This window comes from Mobula hypostoma, chromosome 28, assembly GCF_963921235.1.
Source record: "Mobula hypostoma chromosome 28, sMobHyp1.1, whole genome shotgun sequence".
Taxonomy (NCBI): Eukaryota; Metazoa; Chordata; class Chondrichthyes; order Myliobatiformes; family Myliobatidae; genus Mobula; species Mobula hypostoma.
In genome coordinates, this window is record NC_086124.1 from 20746980 (window position 1) to 20771538 (window position 24559).

A 24559-nucleotide genomic window follows, 5' to 3' on the forward strand; every position below is an offset into this window, starting at 1 on the left:
TGTTGATGTAGAGCAAGGCTGCGCGTTGAGTAAGGTCAGCATGACTTTATCTCTTTAAAGCGTCTCCTGATGAAGTTCTGTGGGCAACCACTGATTTGGATTACTTTGAATAAAGTATGTGCTTCTGTTCCCTGACCAAAGTTTGGTGGTGCTCTCTTAAATAAGAGCCATGGAGACGTGAGCCGATAGAGTTCAAAGGTCAACTGAAGGGGTAGCCAATCAGGACTGAGGCTAACGGGGTGGGTGGGTGGGGGGGGTCTATATAAACACAAGCTGTCCCAGAGAGAAACAAGAATTGAGAAGTAGGATTAAAAAAGGTATGGAGAAGAAGTGGCAGGAGGATTGGGAAAATAAATTAAGGGGCAGGCATTATTTTTCTACCAGTTACCATCCACCAGTTAAAAAGGTTATCTTTTAAGTCGTAGAGATATGGTGAAATTAACAAGACTTAGGTTGGGGCATTGTGGACTAAACTATTATTTAAAGATAATAGGAAAACATCCTACTGGATTATGTGACTGTGGTAGTCCAGAGACAGTCCAGCATGTTTTGCTGAGCGGTGATCGATACAAATTTGAACGAAGCATGCTGTTCAAGATGCTATCTGGCTTAAATTTATTTTGGTTTTCTATTCAATCTTTGTTTGGCCATCAAGAGAATCAACATCTGATTGAAGAGTCTATCATTCAGTTTATACGTGAGACTAGGTTGTATTCGAGAATCTGAGTTCCTTGAAGTTCTATGATTAATTATACATCCTGCGGAGGGCTGAAGTACGCCGAGATGCGTCTAAAGAGCCGGAAATAGAAGAAGAAGGGAGAAACGCCAACAACTGCATGCTGAGGATGGTCCCCTCGACCGGTGATGCCATCTCATTGCCAAGCTCGGCAACGTCAGACAAGTTCACGTCTGTACAGGCACAATGAAAAACTTACCTGCAGCAGCAGTATCAGAGACACAGCATTCACAAGAAAGGCATCAGTTATTCATGATTCCCGACCTCCCGGTCGCCCAGCATTTTAATTCCCAATCCGACATGTCGGTCTTGGGCCTTCTCTTGCCCCACTCTCAGGTTGGAGGAGCAACACCTTATATTCCGTCTGGCTGGCCTCGAACCTGATGGCATGAATTCTTCTTCCGGTAAAAAAAAATTATATTCCCTCCCCCCTCCCCTCTCTATTCCCTACTCTGGCCTCTTACTTCTCCTTACCCACTTCCCACTGGGTCCCCTCCTCCTTCCCTTTCTCCTACCTATCCTCTCCTCTCCTGTCAGATCCCTCCCTCTCCAGTCCTTCACTTCTCCCACCCACCTACCTTCACCTATCACCTTCCCTCTGTCCTCCTTCCCCTCCCCCCTACCATTTTACTCAGGAGTTTTCCCCCTTCCTTTCCAGTCCTGATGAAGGGCCTCGGTCTGAAACGTCAACTGCTTATTCACTTCCATAGATGCTGCCTGACCTGCTGAGCTCCAGCAATTTTTGTGCGTTCCTCAAGATCACTGGTATCTGTAGATGGCAACCATAATGAGATAGTGTTGGGTTTTGTGTGTGTTGCTTTGGATTTCCAGTATCTGGAGACTTACTCGTGTTCATAACTATTCATGATTTTTATAAGAAAGGACATAATTAGACTAAATAATAACTCCATTCTAGCACAAAGTGATCATAGTGTTGCTATAGAAGAAGAAAAAGAAGAAAACCCTTAACTCCGAGTGGAGTCATCGGGACGCCGTCATGACGATGTTTTTTTTAGCAGGCTCTCTTATTTTTACGAGGCTGAGTTGCTAGCTTGACGCTCAACCCAGCACAGATGGAAAGCATGCAAGGGAGCCGGCTGGATTCGAACTCGGGAGCCCTCGCTCCGAAGTCCGGCGTTGATGCCACTATGCCACCAGCCTGCATAGTGTTGCTAGACTGCAGGATTAATTAGGGTTACTATTGTTATAGCCAGGGGGTGGTAATGGGGACAAGCTCCCACTACCTATTAGATGCTCCCAATGGTGTGCACCTCAAGTAGCCTCTGACAACCAAGTCCAGCTCCTGGCCTTCACATGTGGCTTAGCTACTAAGCCCGGAGGAACCATTTCTACTGACAGGAGAAGGGGCAAAGGTGGGTCACTGGCACCTTAAAACCAGTCGCTTTGGGCAGATGAGGCCCGTCAGCCGTGGTTCCTCGAGGGGAAGGAAAACTCTGATCTCAAACCTCCGCTGCCTTGCGGCTATACCCACTCATGGGGAGGGCTTCGGGAGTAAACCCTGAGGGAAAAATCTGGAGCTGAAGTCCCTAAGGCAATCCAACGCTGAGTTCAACACTGACTGGCAACTCCTGCAACGCGGCTGGTGCCAAACTGTCTCGGTCTCTGCCGCTCCTTTGGGCTCATCAGATGCGTGGAGAGGGGGAGCCAGATGCATGGGCAACACCTTGTTCTCCATATCGTACTGCCCAGGCTTGCGTATCTAGAGAGCTAGGACACAATATCCATGGTCAACTCTGACCGACGCCCTCAATTAAATATGGAACAGTGCAGTAGAGGCCCTCCAACCCATGATGTTGTGCTGACCCTGTCACCTACTCAAAGATCAATCTAACCCTCCCCTCCCACGTAGCCCTCCATTTCTCTATCATCCATGTACTCTCTTAAATTCCCCAATGTATCTGCCTTTACCATCACCCCCAGCAGGCCATTCCACACACTCACCACTCTGTGTGGGAAACAAAAAACTAGCCCTGGCACTTTCCCCCAATACCTTCCTTCAATAACCTTAAAATTATGCCCTGTTGTTGGAGCCATTTTCGTCCTGGGAAAAGTCTCTGTCTGTCCGCTCACTCTAATCATCTCGTAGCCCATTATCCAGTCACCTCTTGTTCTCCTTCGCCCCAAAGAGAAAAGCCCCAGCCCGCTCAACGTACTCTCACAAGACATGCTCTTTAATCCAGGCAGCATCTTGGTAAATCGCCTCTGCATGTTCTCTCAAGCTTCCACATACTTCCAATAATGGGGCGACCAAAACTGAACGCAGTACTCCCAGTGTGGTCTGACCCAGGGTTTTATAGAGCTGCAACATTACCTCATGGCTCTTGAAATCAATCCCCTGACTAACGAAGGCCAACTGGCCATATACCTTCTTAAACACCCCATCACCTTCTGCGGCATCCTTGAGGGATTTGTGGACATGGATCCCGAGATCCCTGAGTTCCTCTACACTGCCAAGAATCCTATCATTAACCTTGTACTCCGCCTTCGCCTTTGAACTTCAAGATTTACTGGTTGGTTCAAGAACCGAATGGTTGACGGGAAGTAGCTGTTCCTGAACCTGGCGGGTGGGGCTTCAGGCTTCTGTATCTCCTGCCCGACGGGAGCTGTGAGTCAGTGGCAAGGCCTGCATGGTGGGGTTCTTCGATGACCAGTGCTTTCCTGAGGCAGCACCCTCCTGTAGATACTCTCGATGGTGGGGAGGGACGGGCACATGATGCATTGGGCTGAGTCCGCCACACTCTGCAGCTCCCTACGTTCTTGCACATCCAAGTTGCCGTCCTAGGCCACATCTACACTCTTGGTAGGAAATCATAAACTATTTAACGATCAGTGAACATTGAAAGGCTTGTCCTTTGTGCTAAGCATTTGTGTTGCACTGTGTTAAGTGTCAACACTGAAATTCACAGAAAAGGCCCAAGCCAGCAGCCATAGGTGGGGGTTCGGAGGTTGCCGTGGTGACGGAATTTGGGAGGAGTCTTTACCGTGTCCCAGGACAGAATTTCGTGGGGGGTGGTGTGAGGGAGGGAGATCGGAGGCTGAGGGTGGCCTAGAAATGGACAAAGCCTGAGGCCTCTGGATAGGCCTTGCCCAGACAGTGATCCTTTCTGTGTCTCCCCGTTAGCTCGAACAGCACAGATCTGGGCAAAGGGCAGGAGCACATCAAGGTAGGGAGTGTCGTCTCACCCCATTGCCAGCGTCACCCCATCTCCTTCACCTCTAAGGGCCTCTCCCCACCTCTGAGATCCCTTCCAGACCCTACACCTGTCCCCTCCCTCCTCTACACACCTCCCCGTCTCCATGACCCATTCCCTCCCCTACATCTCTGTGATTCCCCTCCCTCACTGCACTCCTCCCTGTCTCTGTGACCGACTCCCTTCCCTACACCCCTCGCCGTCTCCGTGACCTCCTCCTTCCCCTACACCCTTCACCGACTGTGACCCTCCCCCACCTCTACACCCCTCCCCATCTCTGTGACCCCCATCGCCCCCACCAGCCCCTACACACGTTCCCGTCTATTTGACCCCCTCCATCCACAACACCTTTTATGTTCACAAAGAATTAACACATAGATACTGGAATTGTGCACAGAATTCCCGGCAGGATATTTTTTGGGATATCTATTACCTGTGCTTTGATCCGCAGGTGCGTTCCTGTATCTCCAGTGGGTTAACCCATACCCAATTTAACTTGGACAACATACCTTTGGTCAGATATGCCCAAAGGTCATTGGGATTTCTGTTCAACCTGTTTACGGACTGTATTTCCAGTTGCCCAACTTGTGATTTGTGCGGGCTTTGGAGACAGTAAACGAGGGTCACCAGGACACTACCTGGATTATAGAGGGTGAGCTATAAGGAGCGGCATCAGACACAGAGTGAAACTCCCTCCACATCGTCCCATCACACACTCCCGGGGTCAGACACAGAGTGAAGCTCCCTCCACATCGTCCCATCACACACTCCCGGGGTCAGACACAGAGTGAAACTCCCTCCACACCGTCCCATCACACACTCCCGGGGTCAGACACAGAGTGAAGCTCCCTCCACACCGTCCCATCACACACTCCCGGGCTCAGACACAGAGTGAAGCTCCCTCCACACCGTCCCATCACACACTCCCGGGGTCAGACACAGAGTGGAGCTCCCTCCACACCGTCCCATCACACACTCCCGGGGTCAGACACAGAGTGGAGCTCCCTCCACACCGTCCCATCACACACTCCCGGGGTCAGACACAGAGTGGAGCTCCCTCCACACCGTCCCATCACACACTCCCGGGGTCAGACACAGAGTGGAGCTCCCTCCACACCGTCCCATCACACACTCCCGGGGTCAGACACAGAGTGGAGCTCCCTCCACACCGTCCCATCACACACTCCCGGGGTCAGACACAGAGTGGAGCTCCCTCCACACCGTCCCATCACACACTCCCGGGGTCAGACACAGAGTGGAGCTCCCTCCACACCGTCCCATCACACACTCCCGGGGTCAGACACAGAGTGGAGCTCCCTCCACACCGTCCCATCACACACTCCCGGGGTCAGACACAGAGTGAAGCTCCCTCCACACCGTCCCATCACACACTCCCGGGGTCAGACACAGAGCGAAGCTCCCTCCACACCGTCCCATCACACACTCCCGGGGTCAGACACAGAGCGAAGCTCCCTCCACACCGTCCCATCACACACTCCCGGGGTCAGACACAGAGTGAAGCTCCTTCCACACCGTCCCATCACACACTCCCGGGGTCAGACACAGAGCGAAGCTCCCTCCACACCGTCCCATCACACACTCCCGGGGTCAGACACAGAGTGAAACTCGCTCCACACCGTCCCATCACACACTCCCGGGGTCAGACACAGAGTGAAGCTCCCTCCACACCGTCCCATCACACACTCCCGGGGTCAGACACAGAGTGAAGCTCCCTCCACACCATCCCATCACACAATCCCAGAGTTAGACAGAGAGTGAAGCTCCCTCCACATCGTCCCATCACACACTCCCGGGGTCAGACACAGAGTGAAGCTCCCTCCACACCGTCCCATCACACACTCCCGGGGTCAGACACAGAGTGAAGCTCCCTCCACACCATCCCATCACACACTCCCGGGGTCAGATACAGAGTGAAGCTCCCCCACACCATCCCATCACACACTCCCGGGGTCAGACACAGAGTGAAGCTCCATCTACACCGTCCCATCACACATTCCCAGAGTTAGACAGAGAGTGAAGCTCCCTCCACACCGTCCCATCACACACTCCCGGCATCGGACACAGGGTGTATCTCCATAAGACCATAAGACATAGGAGCAGAATTAGGCCATCTGGCCCATCAAGTCTGCACCACCATTCAAGTCTATTCCCGGCCTTCTCCCCATAACCTGTGATGCCATGTCCAATCAAGAACCTGTCAATTTCTGCCTTAAATACAGCCAACAACCTGGCCTCCACCGCTGCATGTGGCAAGAAATTCCACCAATTCACCACCCTTTGGCTCAAGAAATTGCTTCACATCTCTGTTTTGAAAGGACGTCCCTGTATCCTGAGGCTGTGCCCTCTTATCGTAGACTCTCCCACCATGGGAAACATCCTTTCCGCATTTATTCTGTCCAAACTTTCAACATTTGAAAGGTTTCAATGAGGTCCCCTGCCATCCTTCTGAATTCCAGCAAGTACAGACCCAGAGCCTTCAAATGTTCCTCGAATGATAACTCTTTCATTCCTGGAATCATCCTTGTGAACCTCCTCTGGACCCTCTCCAATACCAGCACATCTTTTCTGAGATGAGGAGCCCAAAACTGTTCATAATACTCAAGGTGAGGCCTCACCAGTGCTTTATAAAGCCTCAGCATTACATCCTCGCTCTTGTATTCTAGATCTCTTGAAATGAATGCTAACATGGCATTTGCCTTCCTCACCACAGACTCGACCTGTAAGTTAACCTTCAGGGTGTTCTGCACAAGGACTCCCAAGTCTCTCTGCATCTCAGATTTTTGGATTTTCTCATCGTTTAGAAAATAGTCAGCACATTTATGTCGACTACCAAAGTGCATGACCATGCATTTTCCAACATTGTATTTCATTTGCCACTTTCTTGCCCATTCTCCTAATCTGTCTAAGTCCTTCTGCATCCTACCTGTTTCCCCAACACTACCTGCCCCTCCACCAATCTTCGTATCATCTGCAAACTTGGCAACAAAGCCATCTATTCCATCATCTAAATCATTTATATACAGCATGAAAAGAAGCTGTCCCAACACCAACCCTTGTGGAAAACCACAAGTCACTGGCAGCCAACCAGAAAAGGTTCCTTTTGTTTCCACTCACTGCCTCCTACCATTCAGCCAATGCTCTAACCATATTAGTAACCTTCCTTTAATACCATGGGCTCTTAACTTGGCCAGCAACCTCATGTGTGGCACTTTGTCAAAGGCCAATATATCTGAATGGCCAAATATACAACATCCACTGCATCCCCTTTATCTATCCGACTTGTAATCTCCTCAATGAAATCCAACAGGCTTGCCAGGCAGGATTTTCCCTGAAGGAAGCCACGCTAACTTTGTACTATCTTGTCCTGTGTCACCAAGTACTCCATCACCTCATCCTTAACACTTGACTCTAACATCTTCCCAACCACTGAGGTCAGGCTAACTGGTCTATCATTTCCTTTCTGCTGCCTTTCTCGTTTCTGAAAGAGTGGAGTGACTTCTGCAATTTCCCAGTCCTCTGGGACCATACCAGAGACAATGATTTTTGAAAGATCATTTCTAATGCCACCACAATCTCCAATGCTACCTCTTTCAGAACCCTTGGGTGCAGTTCCTCTGGTCTGGGTGACTTATGTACCTTTAGGTCTTTCAGCTTTTTGACCACCTTCTCTCTTGTAACAGTAACTGCACCCACTTCTCTTCCTTCACACACTACAACATCGGGCACACTGCTGGTGTCTTCCATAGTGAAGACTGATGCAAAATACTCATTTAGTTCATCAGCCATCTCCTTGTCCCCTGTTATTATTTCTCCTGCCTCATTTTCTAGCGGTCTTATATCCACTCTCATTTCTCTTTTATTTTTAACATACTTGAAAAAACTTTTACTATCTACTTTGATATTATTTGCTCGCTTGCTTTCATATTTCAAATTTTCCCTCCTAAAGTTTTTTAGTTGCTCTCTGTAGGTTTTTGAAAACTTCTCAATCCTCTACCTTCCCACTAATTTTTACTTTGTTGTATGTCCTTTCTTTTGCTTTTATAATCGCTTAACTTCCCTTGTCAGCCACGGCTGTACTATTTTACAATTTGAGTATTTCTTCATTTTTAGAATACGCATGTCCTGCACCTTCCTCATTTTTCCCAGAAATGCACGCTATTGCAGCTCTGCTGACATCCCTGCCAGCAGCTCCTTCCAATTTACTCTGGCCAACTCCTCCCTCATAGCACTGTAATTTCCCTTACCCCACAAATACTGTTACATCAGACTTTACTTTCTCCCTATCAGATTTCAAGTTCAATGCAATCATGTTGTGATCACTAGTTCCTAAAGGTTCTTTTACCTTAAGCTCCATAATTGCCACCGATTCACTACATGATACCCAATCCAGTACAGCTGATCCCGTAGTAGGCTCAATGACAAACTGCTCTAAAGAGCCATCTCTTAGGCATTCAACAAATTCACTCTTTTGAGATCCATTACAACCTGATTTTCCCAATCGACCTGGATGTTAAAATGTCTCATGACTACCATCTCGCTCCATCCCATCCCATCACACTCTCCCAGGATCAGACAGAGTGAAGCATCCTCTGCACTGACCTATCACACATTCCTGGAGTCAGACGCAGAGTGAAGCTCCATCCACACCGTCCTATCACACACTCCCGGGGTCAGACACAGAGTGAAGCTCCCTCCATACCGTCCCATCACACACTCCCGGGATTAGACACAGAGTGAAGCTCCCTCCTCACTGTCCCTTCACACACTCCCGGGATTAGACACAGAGTGAAGCTCCCTCCACACCGTCCCATCGCACACTCCCGGGATTAGACACAGAGTGAAGCTCCCTCCTCACTGTCCCTTCACACACTCCCAGGATCAGACAAAGAGTGAAGCTCCCTCTACTACATCCCATCAAACATTCCTGGGATCAGACACAGAATGAAACTCCCTCCACACCATCCCATCACACGCTCCCGGGGTCAGACACAGAGTGAAGCTCCCTCTGCCTTTGCTGAGAATACAAGAGGTGCAGATCGATCGGACAGCCCATATCTCTTCCCCAATACCTGAGGACCTGCATTTAAGGTGTGGGGGGGGTAACTTTAAAGGAGATGCGTGGGACAGGTTCCTTTACAGCGAGAGTGGGGGGTATCTGGAATGTGCCACTAGGGATGGTGATGGAGGCAGATACAACAGAGGTGTTGGAGATGCCCTTGGACTGTCATGTAACTATGCAGGAGATGATGGGGTACTGACCACGCCAGGGTAGAATTTGCCATCGTGTTCAGCACAGATCCAGTGGGACGAAAGGCCTGTTTCTTCGCTGTACTACCTGTAATACTGCTGTATTCTACGCGTGCTGTGTGTGTTTTCCCGAGGTTCCGTGCGGAGACTCGGAAGCCGGAGTGAATACCAGTGACACTGAAGGTGAGGGGGCCAGTGACTGCCGCGGTTACGGTGCAGGCACGGGTGTCCGAGTATGCAGGCCCTGTGTTCCGGGAATATCCATGAGTCCCGGGGCTCGGGGGGACTCCCCGTTAGCACGGAGACGCAGAGCTGACAGGGAGGGGTGGTGAGGAGGGAACGCCGCACTATGGGGGGGGGAGTTGGCGGTGAGGAGGGGGCACCATGCTGTGGGAGGGGAGGTGAGGAGGGAGTGCTGTGTTGTGGGAGGGGCGGTGAGGAGGGAGCACTGCTCTGTGGGAGGGGTGGTGAGGAGGGAGTGCTGTGCTGTGGGAGGGGTGGTGAGGAGGGAGCACTGCACTGTGGGAGGGGTGGTGAGGAGGGAGTGTCACTGTGGGAGGGGGAGGTGAGGAGGGAGTGCTGTGTTGTGGGAGGGGTGGTGAGGAGGGAGTGCTGTGTTGTGGGAGGGGTGGTGAGGAGGGAGCACTGCGCTGTGGGAGGGGTGGTGAGGAGGGAGTGTCACTGTGGGAGGGGGAGGTGAGGAGGGAGTGCTGTGTTGTGGGAGGGGTGGTGAGGAGGGGGTGCTGTGCTGTGGGAGGGGCGGTGAGGAGGGAGCACTGCTCTGTGGGAGGGGTGGTGAGGAGGGAGTGCTGTGCTGTGGGAGGGGCGGTGAGGAGGGAGCACTGCTCTGTGGGAGGGGTGGTGAGGAGGGAGTGCTGTGCTGTGGGAGGGGTGGTGAGGAGGGAGTGCTGTGCTGTGGGAGGGGCGGTGAGGAGGGAGCACCACTCTGGGGGAGGGGTCGTGAGGTAGGAGCTCCTTGTCGTGGGAGGGGCAACGAGGGAGCTCAGCACTGAAGCAGCTGTGGTGAGGGAGCTACACACTGAAGGGTGTGAGTGTCGTTGAGCACGATGCTTTGGGGTGGTGAGAGAACTCTTTGCTGTGGTGGGGCAGTTGGGGGAACATCACATTGCCGGAGGTGCGGCGAAGAGGAGGCGCCACGCTACGGGAGGGACAACGAGGTAGCTCTGCTCTGAGGCGTGGAGGGTGTAGTCGAGGGTGCGCCGCACTGCTGGAGGGGCCACGAGGATGGAGTGCCGTGCTGCGAGGGAGGCCCAGCACCCTACCACTCTTCTCCCTCCTTCCACAGGGCCTGCCGAGGACGAGGAGGAGACCGAGGAAGAGCGGGCGGAGAGCTTGGTGGAGTCCGCTGCCGACCAGCTATCCAGCTTCGTGCCCCCCAAGGAGAAGATCATCCCCATTCCGGATGGAAGCGCCTTCTTCATCCTGAGTTCCACCAACCCGTACGTAGCCCTCGGCATTGACACCTCTCTGTGTCCCACCTGAGATCTCCCCACCAATTATGGGGTCTTGACAATGAGGTTTGGGGGGCGGGGGCGTGGAATGACTTGCTGAAGAAGGCGTTTGGCGTGCTGGCCATCATCGGAGTTGGGACATCATGTTTCAGTTGCACAAGACGTTGGTGAGACCACACTTAGAGTACTGTGCTCAGTTCTGGTCACCCTGATGTAGGAAAGATGCCATTGAGCTGGAAAGAGTGCAGAGGAGGTTTAGTCATAGTCATACTTTATTGATCCCGGGTGAAATTGGTTTTCGTTACAGTTGCACCATAAATAATTAAATAGTAATAAAGCCATAAATAATTAAATAGTAATATGTAAATTATGCCAGGAAATAAGTCCAGGACCAGCCTATTGGCTCAGGGTGTCTAACCCTCCAAGGGAGGAGTTGTAAAGTTTGATGGCCACAGGCAGGAATGACTTCCTATGACGCTCTGTGTTGCATCTCGGAGGAATGAGTCTCTGGCTGAATGTACTCCTGTGCCCACCCAGTACATTATGTAGTGGATGGGAGACATTGTCCAAGATGGCATGCAACTTAGACAGCATCTTCTTTTCAGACACCACTGTGAGAGAGTCCAGTTCCATCCCCACAACATCACTGGCCTTACGAATGAGTTTGTTGATTCTGTTGGTGTCTGCTACCCTCAGCCTGCTGCCCCAGCACACAACAGCAAACATGATAGCACCGGCCACCACAGACTCATAGAACATCCTCAGCATCGTCGGCAGATGTTAAAGGACCTCAGTCTCCTCAGGAAGTAGAGACGGCTCTGACCCTTCTTGTAGACAGCCTCAGGTTTACCGAGGATGTTCCTGGGACTCGAGGGACTGAGTTATGGAGAGAGGTTGGGTAGGCTGGGACTTTATTCACTGGATTCTAGGAGACGGAGGGGTGACTTTATAATGGTGTATGAAATCATGAGGGGTATGGGGTAAATTCAGTCTTTTCCCCCAGGGTTGGGGAAATCAAGAACCAGCGGGCACAGGTTTAATGTGAGGGGGGGAGATTTGATAGGACCCTGAGGGACATTTTTTTAAACACAGGGGGTGATCTGTCTTCGGAATGAACCAGCACTTGAGGGAGAGAAGTTGAGCAGGCTGGGACTCTATTCCTTTGAGTGTAGGAGGCTGAGGTGTGACCTTATAGAGGGGCACCTTATATCAGTGATTTGGATGAGAATGTGCAAGGCACGGTTAGTAAGTTTGAAGATGAAGCTCAAACAGTAAAGATGGTTTTCAGGATTTGCAGAGGGTAAGTGGGCCAAGGAGTGGCAGATGAAGTTTAATTGGATAAGTGTGAGGTGTTGCATTTTGAGAAGACAAACTAGGGCAGGACTTTCACAGTGAATGGTTGAATTGTTGCAGAACAGAGAGACCTGGGGTACAGGTACATAGTTCCCTGAGAGTCGCATCACAGGTAGGCAGGGCGGTGAAGAAGACACTTGTCCCACTGACCTTCATTGGATGAGACACAGAGTACAGGAGTTGGGACGTTACATTGACAAGACGTTGGTGAAACTGGAGTTGGAATATTGTTTTCAGTTCTGGCCACCCCTACTGTAGGAAAGATGACATTGAGCTGGAAAGAATGCAGAGGAGATTTATGAGGGTGTTGCCGGGACTCGAGGGACTGAATGATGAGAGGTTGGACAGGTTGGGATGCTTTTCCTTGGAGTGCGTGAGTGGGAGAAGAGCATTGTGTAGCAGAACAGCAGGTCCTACAGCCCATCTGGTCATGCTGAGCAAGATAACCTTTCAAGCTGGTTCATATCAAACTGAACCTTTCCTATCGCAATGTCCAAGGCATGTTTGGTAAGCTTAAAGACAACATTAAGATGGGTGATTTCATTGACAGTGAAGACAGTTGTCAGGATTTACAGGAGGATCTTGATCAGATGGGCCGAGTGATGGCAGATGGAGTTTAATTCAGATAAGTGTGAGGTGTCGCAATTTGGGAAGACAATGCTGGACAGGACTTTCACAGTGAACAGTCAGGCCCTAGGGAGTGTTGTAGAATGGAGAGACCCAGGAGTACAGGTACGTGGTTCCCTGAAATTGGTGTCATGTGTAGTCAGGGCCATGAAGAAGGTGTTTGGGACGCTGGCCTTTATCGGTCAGGGATTTGAGTACAGGGGTTGGGATGTTACATTGCAGTTGTGGATGCAGGTGTTTCCTGTGGGGATTCCCATCCACATTCCCATTCCAACATGCCGGTGCGTGACTTCCTCCTCTGCCACGATGAGGCCACTCTCAGGTTGGAGGAGCAACACCTCATATTCCATCTGGGTAGCCTCCCACCTGATGGTGTGAACATCAATTTCTCTAACTTAGAAACAGAGGGCTATGGGTAAGCCTAGGTAGTTCTAAGGTAAGGACATGTTCGGCACAGCTTTGTGGGCCAAAGGGCCTGTATTGTGCTGTAGGTTTTCTGTATTGTTCCCCCCTCCATTTCCCTCACTTACTTTCCCGCTCTGGCCTCTTACCTCTTCTCTTCACTTTCCAATCACCTCACCCTGGTGCCCCCCCCTTCCCTTTCTCCAATGGTCCACTCTCCTCCCCTATCTGATTCCTTCCTCCCTGGCCCTTTACCTTTCCCACCAATCCCTCCCTTCTTCTTACTTCAACCCACAAACCTGGCTTCACCTCCCCCCACCTTCTTATTCTGGCTTCTTCCCCCTTCCTTTCCGGTCCTCAGGAACGGTCTCGGCCCAACGCGTTGACTGTTTGTTCATCTCCATAGATGCTGCCTGACCTGCTGAGTTCCTCCAGTGTTTTGTGCGTGCTGTCTTGGGGTATTGTGTTGAGTTTTGGTCACCCTGCTAAAGGGAAGATGCTATTAAGGGACTCAAGGGACTGAGTTATAGAGATTCTTGTTACGGAGGGAGACTCTCCCACATTGGGTCTGAATCGGCTACGAATGACCCCCTCCCTGACGTACACCCCCCCCCTTCTGTTTCCATCGCAGGATCCGAGTCGCTTGTCATCACCTGATCCATCACCACATCTTCACAAACCTCATCCTGGTCTTCATCATCTTCAGCAGCGTCTCGCTGGCGGCCGAGGACCCCATTCGCGCACACTCCTTCCGCAACCACGTGAGAGCTGCTTGGTGAGGTGGGGTGGAGGGTGGGGGCAGTCGTAGAGAGGTGGAGGCATCACCACGCCAACCAACCCCCCCCCCCGCCCCGCTGTGTAGTGGGAGCCATCCTAAAGACTGGTGTGTCCATTGAGACTTCTGTCCATTGAGACTCTTCCCCCATCAGGACCCCTGTTACAGAGGGAGTCTCTCCCCCCGTCAGGACCCCTGTTACAGAGGGAGTCTCTCCCCCCCGTCAGGACCCCTGTTACAGAGGGAGTCTCTTCACCCATCAGTGATCCCTGTTACAGAGGGAGTCTCTCCCCCATCGGTGATCCCTGTTACAGAGGGAGTCTCTCCTCTCATTAGGGACCCCTGTTACAGAGGGAGTCCCTCCCCCTGTCAGGAATCCTGTTACAGAGGGAGTATCTCTCCCCATCAGGACCCCTGTTACAGAGGGAGTCTCTCCCCTGTCAGGACCCCTGTTACAGAGGGAGTCTCTCCCCCGTCAGGACCCCTGTTAAAGAGGGAGTCTCTCCTCCCGTCAGGGACCCCATTACAGAGAGAGTCTCCCCGCCATTAGGACATTTTTTCAGAGGGAGTCCAGATCAGTGTTATACTCTCCCTGGTGTTGTAGATGACATGTCCCACACTCCCTCTTTCAGGTGCTTGGATACTTTGACTATGCCTTCACCTCCATTTTCACCGTGGAGATCCTGTTTAAGGTATTGTGATATCGACAACCCATTTCCTCTGGGATCCCTCTGGTAAATTTCCAATGGGGGGGGTGGTATCTGGCTTGCAGTTCGCCGGTGCACTCGTTCCTGGATGTTCCTAACACGGCGCAGCGCTCCCTCCACACCCCTCCCCCCGCGGGGCGGCGCTCCCCCCTCGACAGCCGTCCCACAATACGGCACCCCCTCCTCACTACTGTACCCGCAGCCCCGCGCTCTCTCCCTGTCACCCCTCCACCACAGCAGCGCTCCCTCCTCACTGCCCCTCCCGCAGCACTGGGACGGATGAAATATCGGGTGTGGGTCAGAGCCTTCAAATGTGTTGGTGCTCAAATTAATGAGATCAGCCGGTGAAAGAGAGACAGACAGACAGACAGAAATTGACAGAGAGAGACAGGTAGATAGATAGCTACAGAGAGAGAGAGAGAGAGAGAGAGAGAGAGATGGAAAGAGACAGACAGGCAGACAGAGAGTGCAACAGAGAGAGCAGCTGACAAAGTGACAGAGAAGGAGAGAAAGGGGTAAGAGAGAGAGGGCTATAAAGGGAGATGGGCAGAGAGATATAGAAAGGGAGACAGACATATAGAAAGAGAGAGAGTAACAGTCAAAGAGAGTGGAGGAGAGAGAGACAGGGAGGTGGAAGAGAAAGGGAGAGATGGAGAAAGACAGGGGAAGAGAATGGAGAGAGAGTCAGGATTGAAGAAGAGGAGGGGTGTGGGGGTGTCAGGACAAGGAGGATGTGGGTGCTTCTGGAACAGGAACACGGGATTGCAGAGGGGGTCAAAAGGAGGGAGAGGGGCAAAGGAAGGGTGTGGTGGTTTTGGGACGAGGAGGAGATGGTGGGGTCTATGAAGCAAGATCATGGAGGGGTGTGGTGAGGGGTGAGGGGGAGGGTGTGGGGGTGTCGGGAACCCACTGACCATCCCCCCCCCCTCTGTGTGGGACAGATGGTGACGTTTGGAGCCTTTATGCATCAGGGTTCGTTCTGCAGGAACGCATTCAACATGTTGGATCTGCTGGTGGTCAGCGTCTCCCTCATCTCCTTCTGGCTACAGTAAGTACCCCCCCACCCCCATCTACCCTCCCCTCTCCCCACCCCCATCTACCCTCCCCTCTCCTCACACCCATCTACCCTCCTCTCTCCCCACCCCCATCTACCCTCCTCTCCTCCCCTTCCTCCCCTTCTCCCCCTCTATCCTCCCTCTATATCCTCCTCTCCTCCCCCTCCCCTTCCCTTCTCCCTCCTCTCCTCCTCCCCTATCCCCCCACTCCCCCGATATCCCCCAACTCCCCCGACATCACCTCCCGCTCCCCCATATCCCCTCCCTCTCCCCTATATTCCCTCCCCCCTACTTATCCCCTCCCTCTCTCCCCTATATCCTCCCTCTCCTACCCTCGCCCCCTTCTCTACCCCCTCTACCCCTACCCCTCTCTCTCCCCTAGGTGAAGGGTGGGGAAAGAGAAAGGGAGGGGGCACGCTGGAGGGGAGAGGGCGAAGGAGAATAAATAGATAGATAGATAAACAGATGCTTTATTGATCCCAAAGTAAATAGTAAAGAGGAAGGCGAGGGCAGGGATCGAGGAAGGGGAAAGGTGGGGAGGGTGGAAGGCAGAGGAGGGGAAGGAGGGAGAAATCCCGGAACTGCTGTTGACGGAGCAACAGGAATGGGCAGGGAGTCGGAATTCCCGGAGGTAGCGGAGCGGTGGGAGTTGTGTGGGGTCAGCGACGCTGTCGGAGGGAGGTGACGGGAAAGCTCGAAGGGTGGGGTAGGGTTTGAGCCGAGCCGCTGACGGCCGGGTCGCCATCTCGCCCGCAGGTCGAGTGCCATCTCGGTGGTGAAGATCCTCCGTGTTCTGCGAGTGCTGCGGCCCCTGAGGGCCATCAACAGAGCCAAGGGGCTGAAGGTAGGGCAGGGGAGGGGGAGGGAGGGGAAGGAGGGGGCCAGTGGGAGAGCAAGGATGGGGAGAGTTTGGTGCGCGACAGAGAGGAGGTAGGGGTGGGGAGGAGACGGAGGGTGAGGAAGGGTGGGTGGGAAGGGACTGGGAGGGGCTGGTTTCCAGGGTGGGGAGTGTGTTAGTATAGGGGTGAAGGAGGAGACGCTTGGGGCACGATGGAGAGCGGGGTCTGGTGGAGAAGGGGGGTTAATGAGTGGGAGAATGAAACTGGAGGGTGGGGGGAGAGGAGGGGGAAGGGGAAGCAGGGGAGAGCAACGGGTGGTAGGGAAGGGAGGAGGGGGGAGGATGGGAGAGAAGGGGTTGGAGGGCGCGAGGAGGGGAGTGTGGCAAGGCCGAAAGGTGATGGGAAGGGAGTGTGAAGGCTGGGGGAAAGAAGGCAGAAGCTGTGTGGGGTTCTGAGGGAGGATGGAGGTAGTTGCAGTGGTTTGGGGGGGCAATAGGAGGGGTGGGGATGGAAAGGAGGGGAGGTAGGTGGGTGAGGAGTCGGGAGGTGAAGAGGAGGTTTCTGGGTGTTAGAGAGTTGGGGGGTTGAGTGTTGGTTTGGAGGCGGAGTGAGGGCTGTAATGATCTGGAGTTGTACATAATGTCTGATTGACTTATTATTTCATCCCCTCTCTCTCCTCTCTTTCATTTCCTCACTCCCTCCTGCTTTCACTTCCTCTCTCTGTTCCTCCTGCTCTGAGTCACTCTCTCCTTATCATACTCTCCTCTCGCTTTCTCTATCTCCCCCTCCCCTCTCCCTCTCCCCTCTCCCTCTCCCTCTCCCTCTCCCCTCTCCCTCTCCCCTCTCCCCTCTCCCCTCTCCCTCTCCCCTCTCCCCTCTCCCCCTCCCCTCTCCCTCTCCCCTCTCCCTCTCCCCTCTCCCCTCTCCCCTCTCCCTCTCCCCTCTCCCTCTCCCTCTCCCCTCTCCCTCTCCCCTCTCCCTCTCCCCCTCCCCTCTCCCCTCTCCCCTCTCCCTCTCCCCTCTCCCTCTCCCTCTCCCCTCTGCCTCTCCCCTCTCCCCTCTGCCTCTCCCCTCTCCCTCTCCCCTCTGCCTCTCCCCTCTCCCTCTCCCCTCTCCCCCTCCCCTCTGCCTCTCCCCTCTCCCTCTCCCCTCTCCCCCTCCCCTCTCCCCCTCCCCTCTCCCTCTCCCTCTCCCCTCTCCCCCTCCCTCTCCCCTCTGCCTCTCCCCTCTGCCTCTCCCCTCTCCCTCTCCCCTCTGCCTCTCCCCTCTCCCTCTCCCCTCTGCCTCTCCCCTCTCCCTCTCCCCTCTCGCTCTCTCATTCTCTCTCTCTCTCATTCTCTCTCTCTCTCTGTCTCTCCCTCATTCTCTCGCCCCCTCCCTACCCCGCTCCTTCACCCCTCTCTCCTCTCTCTCTCTAACCCAGCATGTAGTCCAGTGTGTCTTTGTGGCCATTAAAACCATTGGGAACATAATGATTGTCACAACGTTGCTGCAGTTCATGTTTGCCTGCATTGGGGTCCAGCTGTTTAAGGTCAGTTCAGCTTCTAAACCCGCTCACCCCTTTTTTTCAATTTGCAACCAGGAGTGTGAGATGGGACGGTGTGGAGGGAGCTTCACTCTGTGTCTGACCCGGGGAGTGTGTGACAGGACGGTGTAGAGGGAGCTTCACTCTGTGTCTGACCCCGGGAGTGTGTGACGGGACGGTGTGGAGGGAGCTTCACTCTGTGTCTGACCCCGGGAGTGTGTGATGGGACGGTGTGGAGGGAGCTTCACTCTGTGTCTGACCCCGGGAGTGTGTGATGGGACGGTGTGGAGGGAGCTTCACTCTGTGTCTGACCCGAGGAGTGTGTGATGGGACGGTGTGGAGGGAGCTTCACTCTGTGTCTGACCCCGGGAGTGTGTGATGGGACGGTGTGGAGGGAGCTTCACTCTGTGTCTGACCCCGGGAGTGTGTGATGGGACGGTGTGGAGGGAGCTTCACTCTGTGTCTGACCCGGGGAGTGTGTGATGGGACGGTGTGGAGGGAGTTTCACTCTGTGTCTGACCCCAGGAGTGTGAGACGGGACGGTGTGGAACTTGGGACTTTGAACAGTACCGCTCAGAAACGGACCCTTCATCCCACCACACCTGTGACAAACTAATTAAACCAACGATTGCAAATTAATCTCTTCCCTTTTCCCCACACAATGCCCATCTCCCTCCATTACCTGAACGTCCATGCGTCTGTCTGAAAGCCTCTTAAATGTCTGTATTGTATTTGCCTCCACCACCACCCGGCACGTTCCAGGCACCCAGAACTCTGTGTAAAAAAAATGCCTGAATATCCCCTTTGAACTTGTCTCTCTCACCTTCAATGCATGCCTCCTCGTATTCTGTACTTCAATCCTGAGAAAGAGTCACCAGCTGTCTACCCTATCTCCACTTCATTGTAATTTATATATCCTGTATCAGGTCTCCCCTCAGCCTCCGCCAACCCGAGTTTGTCCACCCTCTCCTTGCAACTCACACTCTCTATTCCAGGCAGCACCCTGGTGAACCTCTTCTGCACCCTCCTCATCCTTCCCGTAATGGGGCAACTGGAATTGAAAGCAATACCCCAGATGCGGCCAAACCGGAGTTTGATAAAGCTGCAGCGTTTAACTTCCTGACTCTTGAAAATCAGAATCAGGTTTAATTACTGCGGCGTGTGCTGAGAAATTTGTCGTCTTTGTGGAAGCAGTACAATGCAATACATAATAATAGATTAAAAAACATGAATTGCAGGAAGTAATTGTGCTCTTCATGTTGTGTTTTTTTTTGTGCTGCATCGGATCTGGAGTAACGATTATTTCGTTCTCCTTTACACTTGTGTGCAGGAAAGGGCATTAAGCAATCTGGAATCTTGAAATCAGTCATCATTATGTGTCATATTGTACGACGTGGGTGGCCATGGTCTCATGACCATGATTGTTCTTGGCAAATTTTTCTGCAGAAATGGTTTGCCATTGCCGCCTTCTGGGCAGTGCCTTTACTTGGGGTTTAAGATGGCGGTGGTGAATGTCAGCGGCTTCAGGCCGTTGGCTGATGAAACAAGGAAAACAAGTACTCTATTATTCGCTCTTTTTCTGGCAAACAGAAGATGGCGGCGCGCGCGGCTGCTCCGAAATGATATCGTATTTGTTAAATAGGGGCTGTGCACAATCCTGATTTGATGGAGACGGACATGAGAGCACGGAGGAACATCTGGTGAAACTTCTGAAATGCCCGCTTCACTGCCGCTGCTACTGTGTGGTCCAGGATCTCCGGAGGGGAAGGCCCCTGATCCTCAGCTTTGCCTATTGCCTGTTGCCGGGGCCGGGGTCGAAGCGCTCGGCAGAGATGGTGTTCGGTGCTCGGTGTCGGAGAGCTGGTCGGAGGCTTGAAGTTTTCGGACGGACTGTGGTCGGGTGCTTCCAGGATGCTGTATTGGCAAGTTTGCGGCGCTAGAAGCTCATGACAGGGTGCTCCCGATGTGGCCTTTTATATATTGGGTGAGACCCGACGCAGACTGGGAGACCGCTTTGCTGAACATCTACGCTCTGTCCGCCAGAGAGGGCAGGATCTCCCAGTGGCCACACGTTTTGGTTCTGCATCCCATTCCCATTCTGACATGTCTATCCACGGCCTCCTCTACTGTAAAGATGGAGCCACACTCAGGTTGGAGGAACAACACCTTATATTCCGTCTGGGTAGCCTCCGGCCTGATGGCATGAACATTGACTTCTCTAACTTCCGCTAGGCCCCACCTCCCCCTCGTGCCCCATCTGTTACTCATTTTTGTGCACACATTCTTTCTCTCACTCTCCTTTTTCTCCCTCTGTCCCTCTGAATATGCCTCTTGCCCATCCTCTGGGTCACCCCCCCCCCCGTCTTTCTTCCCGGACCTCCTGTCCCATGATCCCCTCGTATCCCCTTTTGCCTATCACCTGTCCAGCTCTCGGCTCTATCCCTCCCCCTCCTGTCTTCTCCTATCATTTTGCATCTCCCCCTCCCCCTCCAGCTTTCGGGTCCCTTGCTCACTCTTCCTTCGGTTGGTCCTGACGAAGGGTCTCGGCCTGAAACGTCGACTGCGCCTCTTCCTATAGATGCTGCTTGGCCTGCTGCGTTCACCAGCAACTTTGATGTGTGTAGCTCATGACAGGGAGAGTTTTCTTCCTTCAACCGTCTGCATGAGATGATGGGACTTTCGAGAGTCTTTGAGACTTTTTTTTACCATGTCCATGGTCTGTTCTTCTATCAAACTACAGTATTGCTTGCACTGTTGTAACTATATGTTATAATTATGTGGTTTTTGTCAGTTTTTTTGTCTTGGTTTGTCTTGTGTTTCTGTGATACCACACTGGAGGAACAAATTGTATCATTTCTTAATGCATGCATTACTAAATGACAATAAAAGAGGACTGCGTGTCCTCATAATCTTTAAAAAAAATAGCCAGTAACCTCCCTTTGGACTTGGAGGCAACTTAACGTGGCAGAACCGAGGCGATGAGAGGGAGCAGGCCTGTCACTGAGAGCCAGGGAAACTCGAGGTCCGATCGATTGAAGCGCCATGATGAATCAGAAAGATCGGGCACAGGCCAAACTGAGGCGGTGGGGTCCAGGCCCCAGAGCAGATTGGAGCGACTGAAGCCAATGTTCAGACAACGATTTAGGTGCTGGGCCAGACTGAAGGTGTCAGGGCCTGAGGCGAGGAATGGGCTGGTTCAGATCACTGCTCTGCAACGTTTACTCGACTGTGTGCCGAACTATGGTTTTTTTTGGGACTTCAGTTCAGATATGCGACTTGCTTGCGATCATTGTTTTGCATGATTTGTTTTTGTCTCTTTCTGCACACCGGGTGTTTGACGATCTTCTTTTTAACGGGGTCTTTTGGGTTTCTTTGTCTCATGGCTGCCGGCAAGGAGAAGGAAGCGGTAACATTGAGCATCACAGACAAAATGCTGGAAGAACTCAGCAGGTCTGCAGCATCTGTGGAAACAAATAACCAGTCAATGTTTTGGACTGAGAACTTTCATTAGGACCGGAAAGGGAAAGGGAAGGATAAGAAAGAAGGGCGGGGGAGGGGGAGCGAAGAAGCACAAACTAAAAGGTGATAGGTGAAGCCAGATGGATGGAGAGGAATAGAGAATCGAAGTTTCATCAAGTTGGGCTGAAAAGTCGACTGTTTATTCCTCTCCAATCGATGCTGCTCGAACCGTTGCACTTTGTGTGTGAATCTGCTCTGATTTTTCGTTCCTACCCTTGCTAGCACGTGGCGCTGTGAAAGGAGCTTCACTCTGTCTCATTCCAACTCAAAGTTTGTTGGTGTTTTTACAGGGTAAATTTTATCGGTGTACAGACGAGGCCAAGCATACTCCAGAGGAGTGCAAGTAAGTAAGCTCCCCGCTGACCGCCACTCCTGCTGAATGGCACTCCCTCCTCATCACCCCTCTCCCTCCTCATCACTCACCACCCCTCCCACGGTACTCACTCCTCACCACCCCCCCCCCCGCAGCACTCCTTTCTCACCCCCTTCCACAGCACTCCCTTCTTATCACCCCTCCCACAGCTCTCCCCCTCATCCCCTCCCACAGCTCTCCCCCCTCATCACCTCCAACAGCTCTCCCCCCTCATCCCCACCCACAGCTCTCCCCCCATCACCTCCCACAGCTCTCCCTCCTCATCCCCTCCCACAGCTCTCCCCCCTCATCACCTCCCACAGCTCTCCCCCTCATCCCCTCCCACAGCTCTCCCCCCTCATCACCTCCAACAGCTCTCCCCCCTCATCCCCACCCACAGCTCTCCCCCCTCATCACCTCCCACAGCTCTCCCCCTCCCCCCTCCCACAGCTCTCCCTCCTCATCCCCTCCCACAGCTCTCCCCCCTCATCACCTCCCACAGCTCTCCCCCTCATCCCCTCCCACAGCTCTCCCCCCTCATCACCTCCAACAGCTCTCCCCCCTCATCCCCACCCACAGCTCTCCCCCCTCATCACCTCCCACAGCTCTCCCCCTCCCCCTCCCACAGCTCTCCCTCCTCATCCCCTCCCACAGCTCTCCCCCCTCATCACCTCCCACAGTGCTCCCTCCTCATCCCCTCCCACAGCTCTCCCCCTCATCCCCTCCCACAGCTCTCCCCCCTCATCACCTCCAACAGCTCTCCCCCCTCATCCCCACCCACAGCTCTCCCCCCATCACCTCCCACAGCTCTCCCTCCTCATCCCCTCCCACAGCTCTCCCCCTCATCCCCTCCCACAGCTCCCTCCTCATCCCCTCCCACAGTGCTCCCTCCTTATCCCCTCCCACAGCTCTCCCTCCTCATCCCCTCCCACAGCTCTCCCTCCTCATCCCCTCCCACAGTGCTCCCTCCTCATCCCCTCCCACAGTGCTCCCTCCTTATCCCCTCCCACAGCTCTCCCTCCTCATCCCCACCCACAGCTCTCCCTCCTCATCCCCTCCCACAGCTCTCCCCCTCATCCCCTCCCACAGCTCCCTCCTCATCCCCTCCCACAGCTCTCCCTCCTCATCCCCTCCCACAGTGCTCCCTCCTCATCCCCTCCCACAGCTCTCCCCCTCATCCCCTCCCACAGTGCTCCCTCCTTATCCCCTCCCACAGTGCTCCCTCCTCATCCCCTCCCACAGCTCTCCCCCTCATCCCCTCCCACAGCTCCCTCCTCATCCCCTCCCACAGCTCTCCCTCCTCATCCCCTCCCACAGCTCTCCCTCCTCATCCCCTCCCACAGTGCTCCCTCCTCATCCCCTCCCACAGCTCTTCCTCCTCATCCCCTCCCACAGCTCTCCCCCTCATCCCCTCCCACAGCTCTCCCACCTCATCCCCTCCCACAGCTCTCCCTCCTCATCCCCTCCCACAGCTCCCCCCCATCCTCTCCCACAGCTCTCCCCCCTCATCCTCTCCCACAGCTCTCCCCCCTCATCCCCTCCCACAGTGCTCCCTCCTCATCCCCTCCCACAGCGCTCCCCCCTCATCCCCTCCCGCAGCGTTCCCTCCTCATCCCCTCCCACAGTGCTCCCTCCTCATCCCCTCCCACAGCTCTCCCCATCATCCCCTCCCACAGCTCTCCCCCTCATCCCCTCCCACAGTGCTCCCTCCTCATCCCCTCCCAGAGCTCTCCCCCCTCATCCCCTCCCAGAGCTCTCCCCCCTCATCCCCTCCCACAGCTCTGCCTCCTCATCCCCTCCCGCAGTGCTCTCCCCTCATCCCCTCCCACAGCAGTCCCTCCTCATCCCCTCCCGCAGCTCTCCCTCCTCATCCCCTCCCGCAGTGCTCCCTCCTCATCCCCTCCCACAGCTCTCCCTCCTCATCCCCTCCCACAGTGCTCCCCCCTCATCCCCTCCCACAGTGCTCTCCCCTCATCCCCTCCCACAGTGCTCTCCCCTCATCCCCTCCCGCAGTGTTCCCTCCTCATCCCCTCCCACAACATTCCCTCCCACCGCGTCCCTCCTCACCCCCTCCCACAGCGCGGTGCTCCCTCCTCACCACAATCCCCACCCCCACGCCACGTCTCGGACTGCCTGCCTTCACACTGCCCACTTCTGGCCTCGGTTCCCACAGGGGCACCTTCATCGTGTTCAAGGACGGGGACGTGACGCGGCCCATGGTCCGGCAGCGTGTTTGGCATAACAACGACTTCACCTTCGACAGTGTGCTAGCCGGAATGATGGCCCTGTTCACCGTCTCCACCTTCGAGGGGTGGCCGGCGTAAGTTCTGCAAAACCTCCCCTCCATTCCACACACGCCCCCCCCCCCGTCTCCCTCCTGTCTAGAAAGGCAGACATGATGTCTCAGGGTGAGTGTGTATACCCTCTCCCCACTCTGCTGTGACCCCTCCCCCCGTGACACCGACCGTCCCCTGTACTGTGCTCATTGAAGATCCAACCCTCTCCCCCCGTCACATCGCCGGTCTCCTGTACCGTGATCACCAACCCCCCCGTCATACCGCCAGTCTCCTGTACCGTGATCACCAACCCCCCCCATCTTACCGCCAGTCTCCTGTACCGTGATCACCAACCCCACGCCCATCATACCGCCGGTCTCCTGTACCGTGATCACCAACTCCCCATCTTACCGCCAGTCTCCTGTACCGTGATCACCAACC

The 24559-nt window shown here is 53.9% G+C and overlaps 1 protein-coding gene across 1 annotated transcript in view; it reads left to right on the top strand.

Annotated features, from left to right (window-relative positions):
* LOC134338746 (voltage-dependent L-type calcium channel subunit alpha-1D-like) overlaps positions 1-24559 on the top strand; it is a 109744-nt gene that overhangs the window by 47539 nt on the left and 37646 nt on the right. The window contains 8 exon segments of the mRNA XM_063034788.1: positions 10540-10676; positions 13702-13831; positions 14478-14537; positions 15494-15600; positions 16364-16451; positions 17870-17977; positions 21781-21833; positions 24016-24162. Coding sequence (XP_062890858.1) covers positions 10540-10676; positions 13702-13831; positions 14478-14537; positions 15494-15600; positions 16364-16451; positions 17870-17977; positions 21781-21833; positions 24016-24162 — 830 coding nt within the window.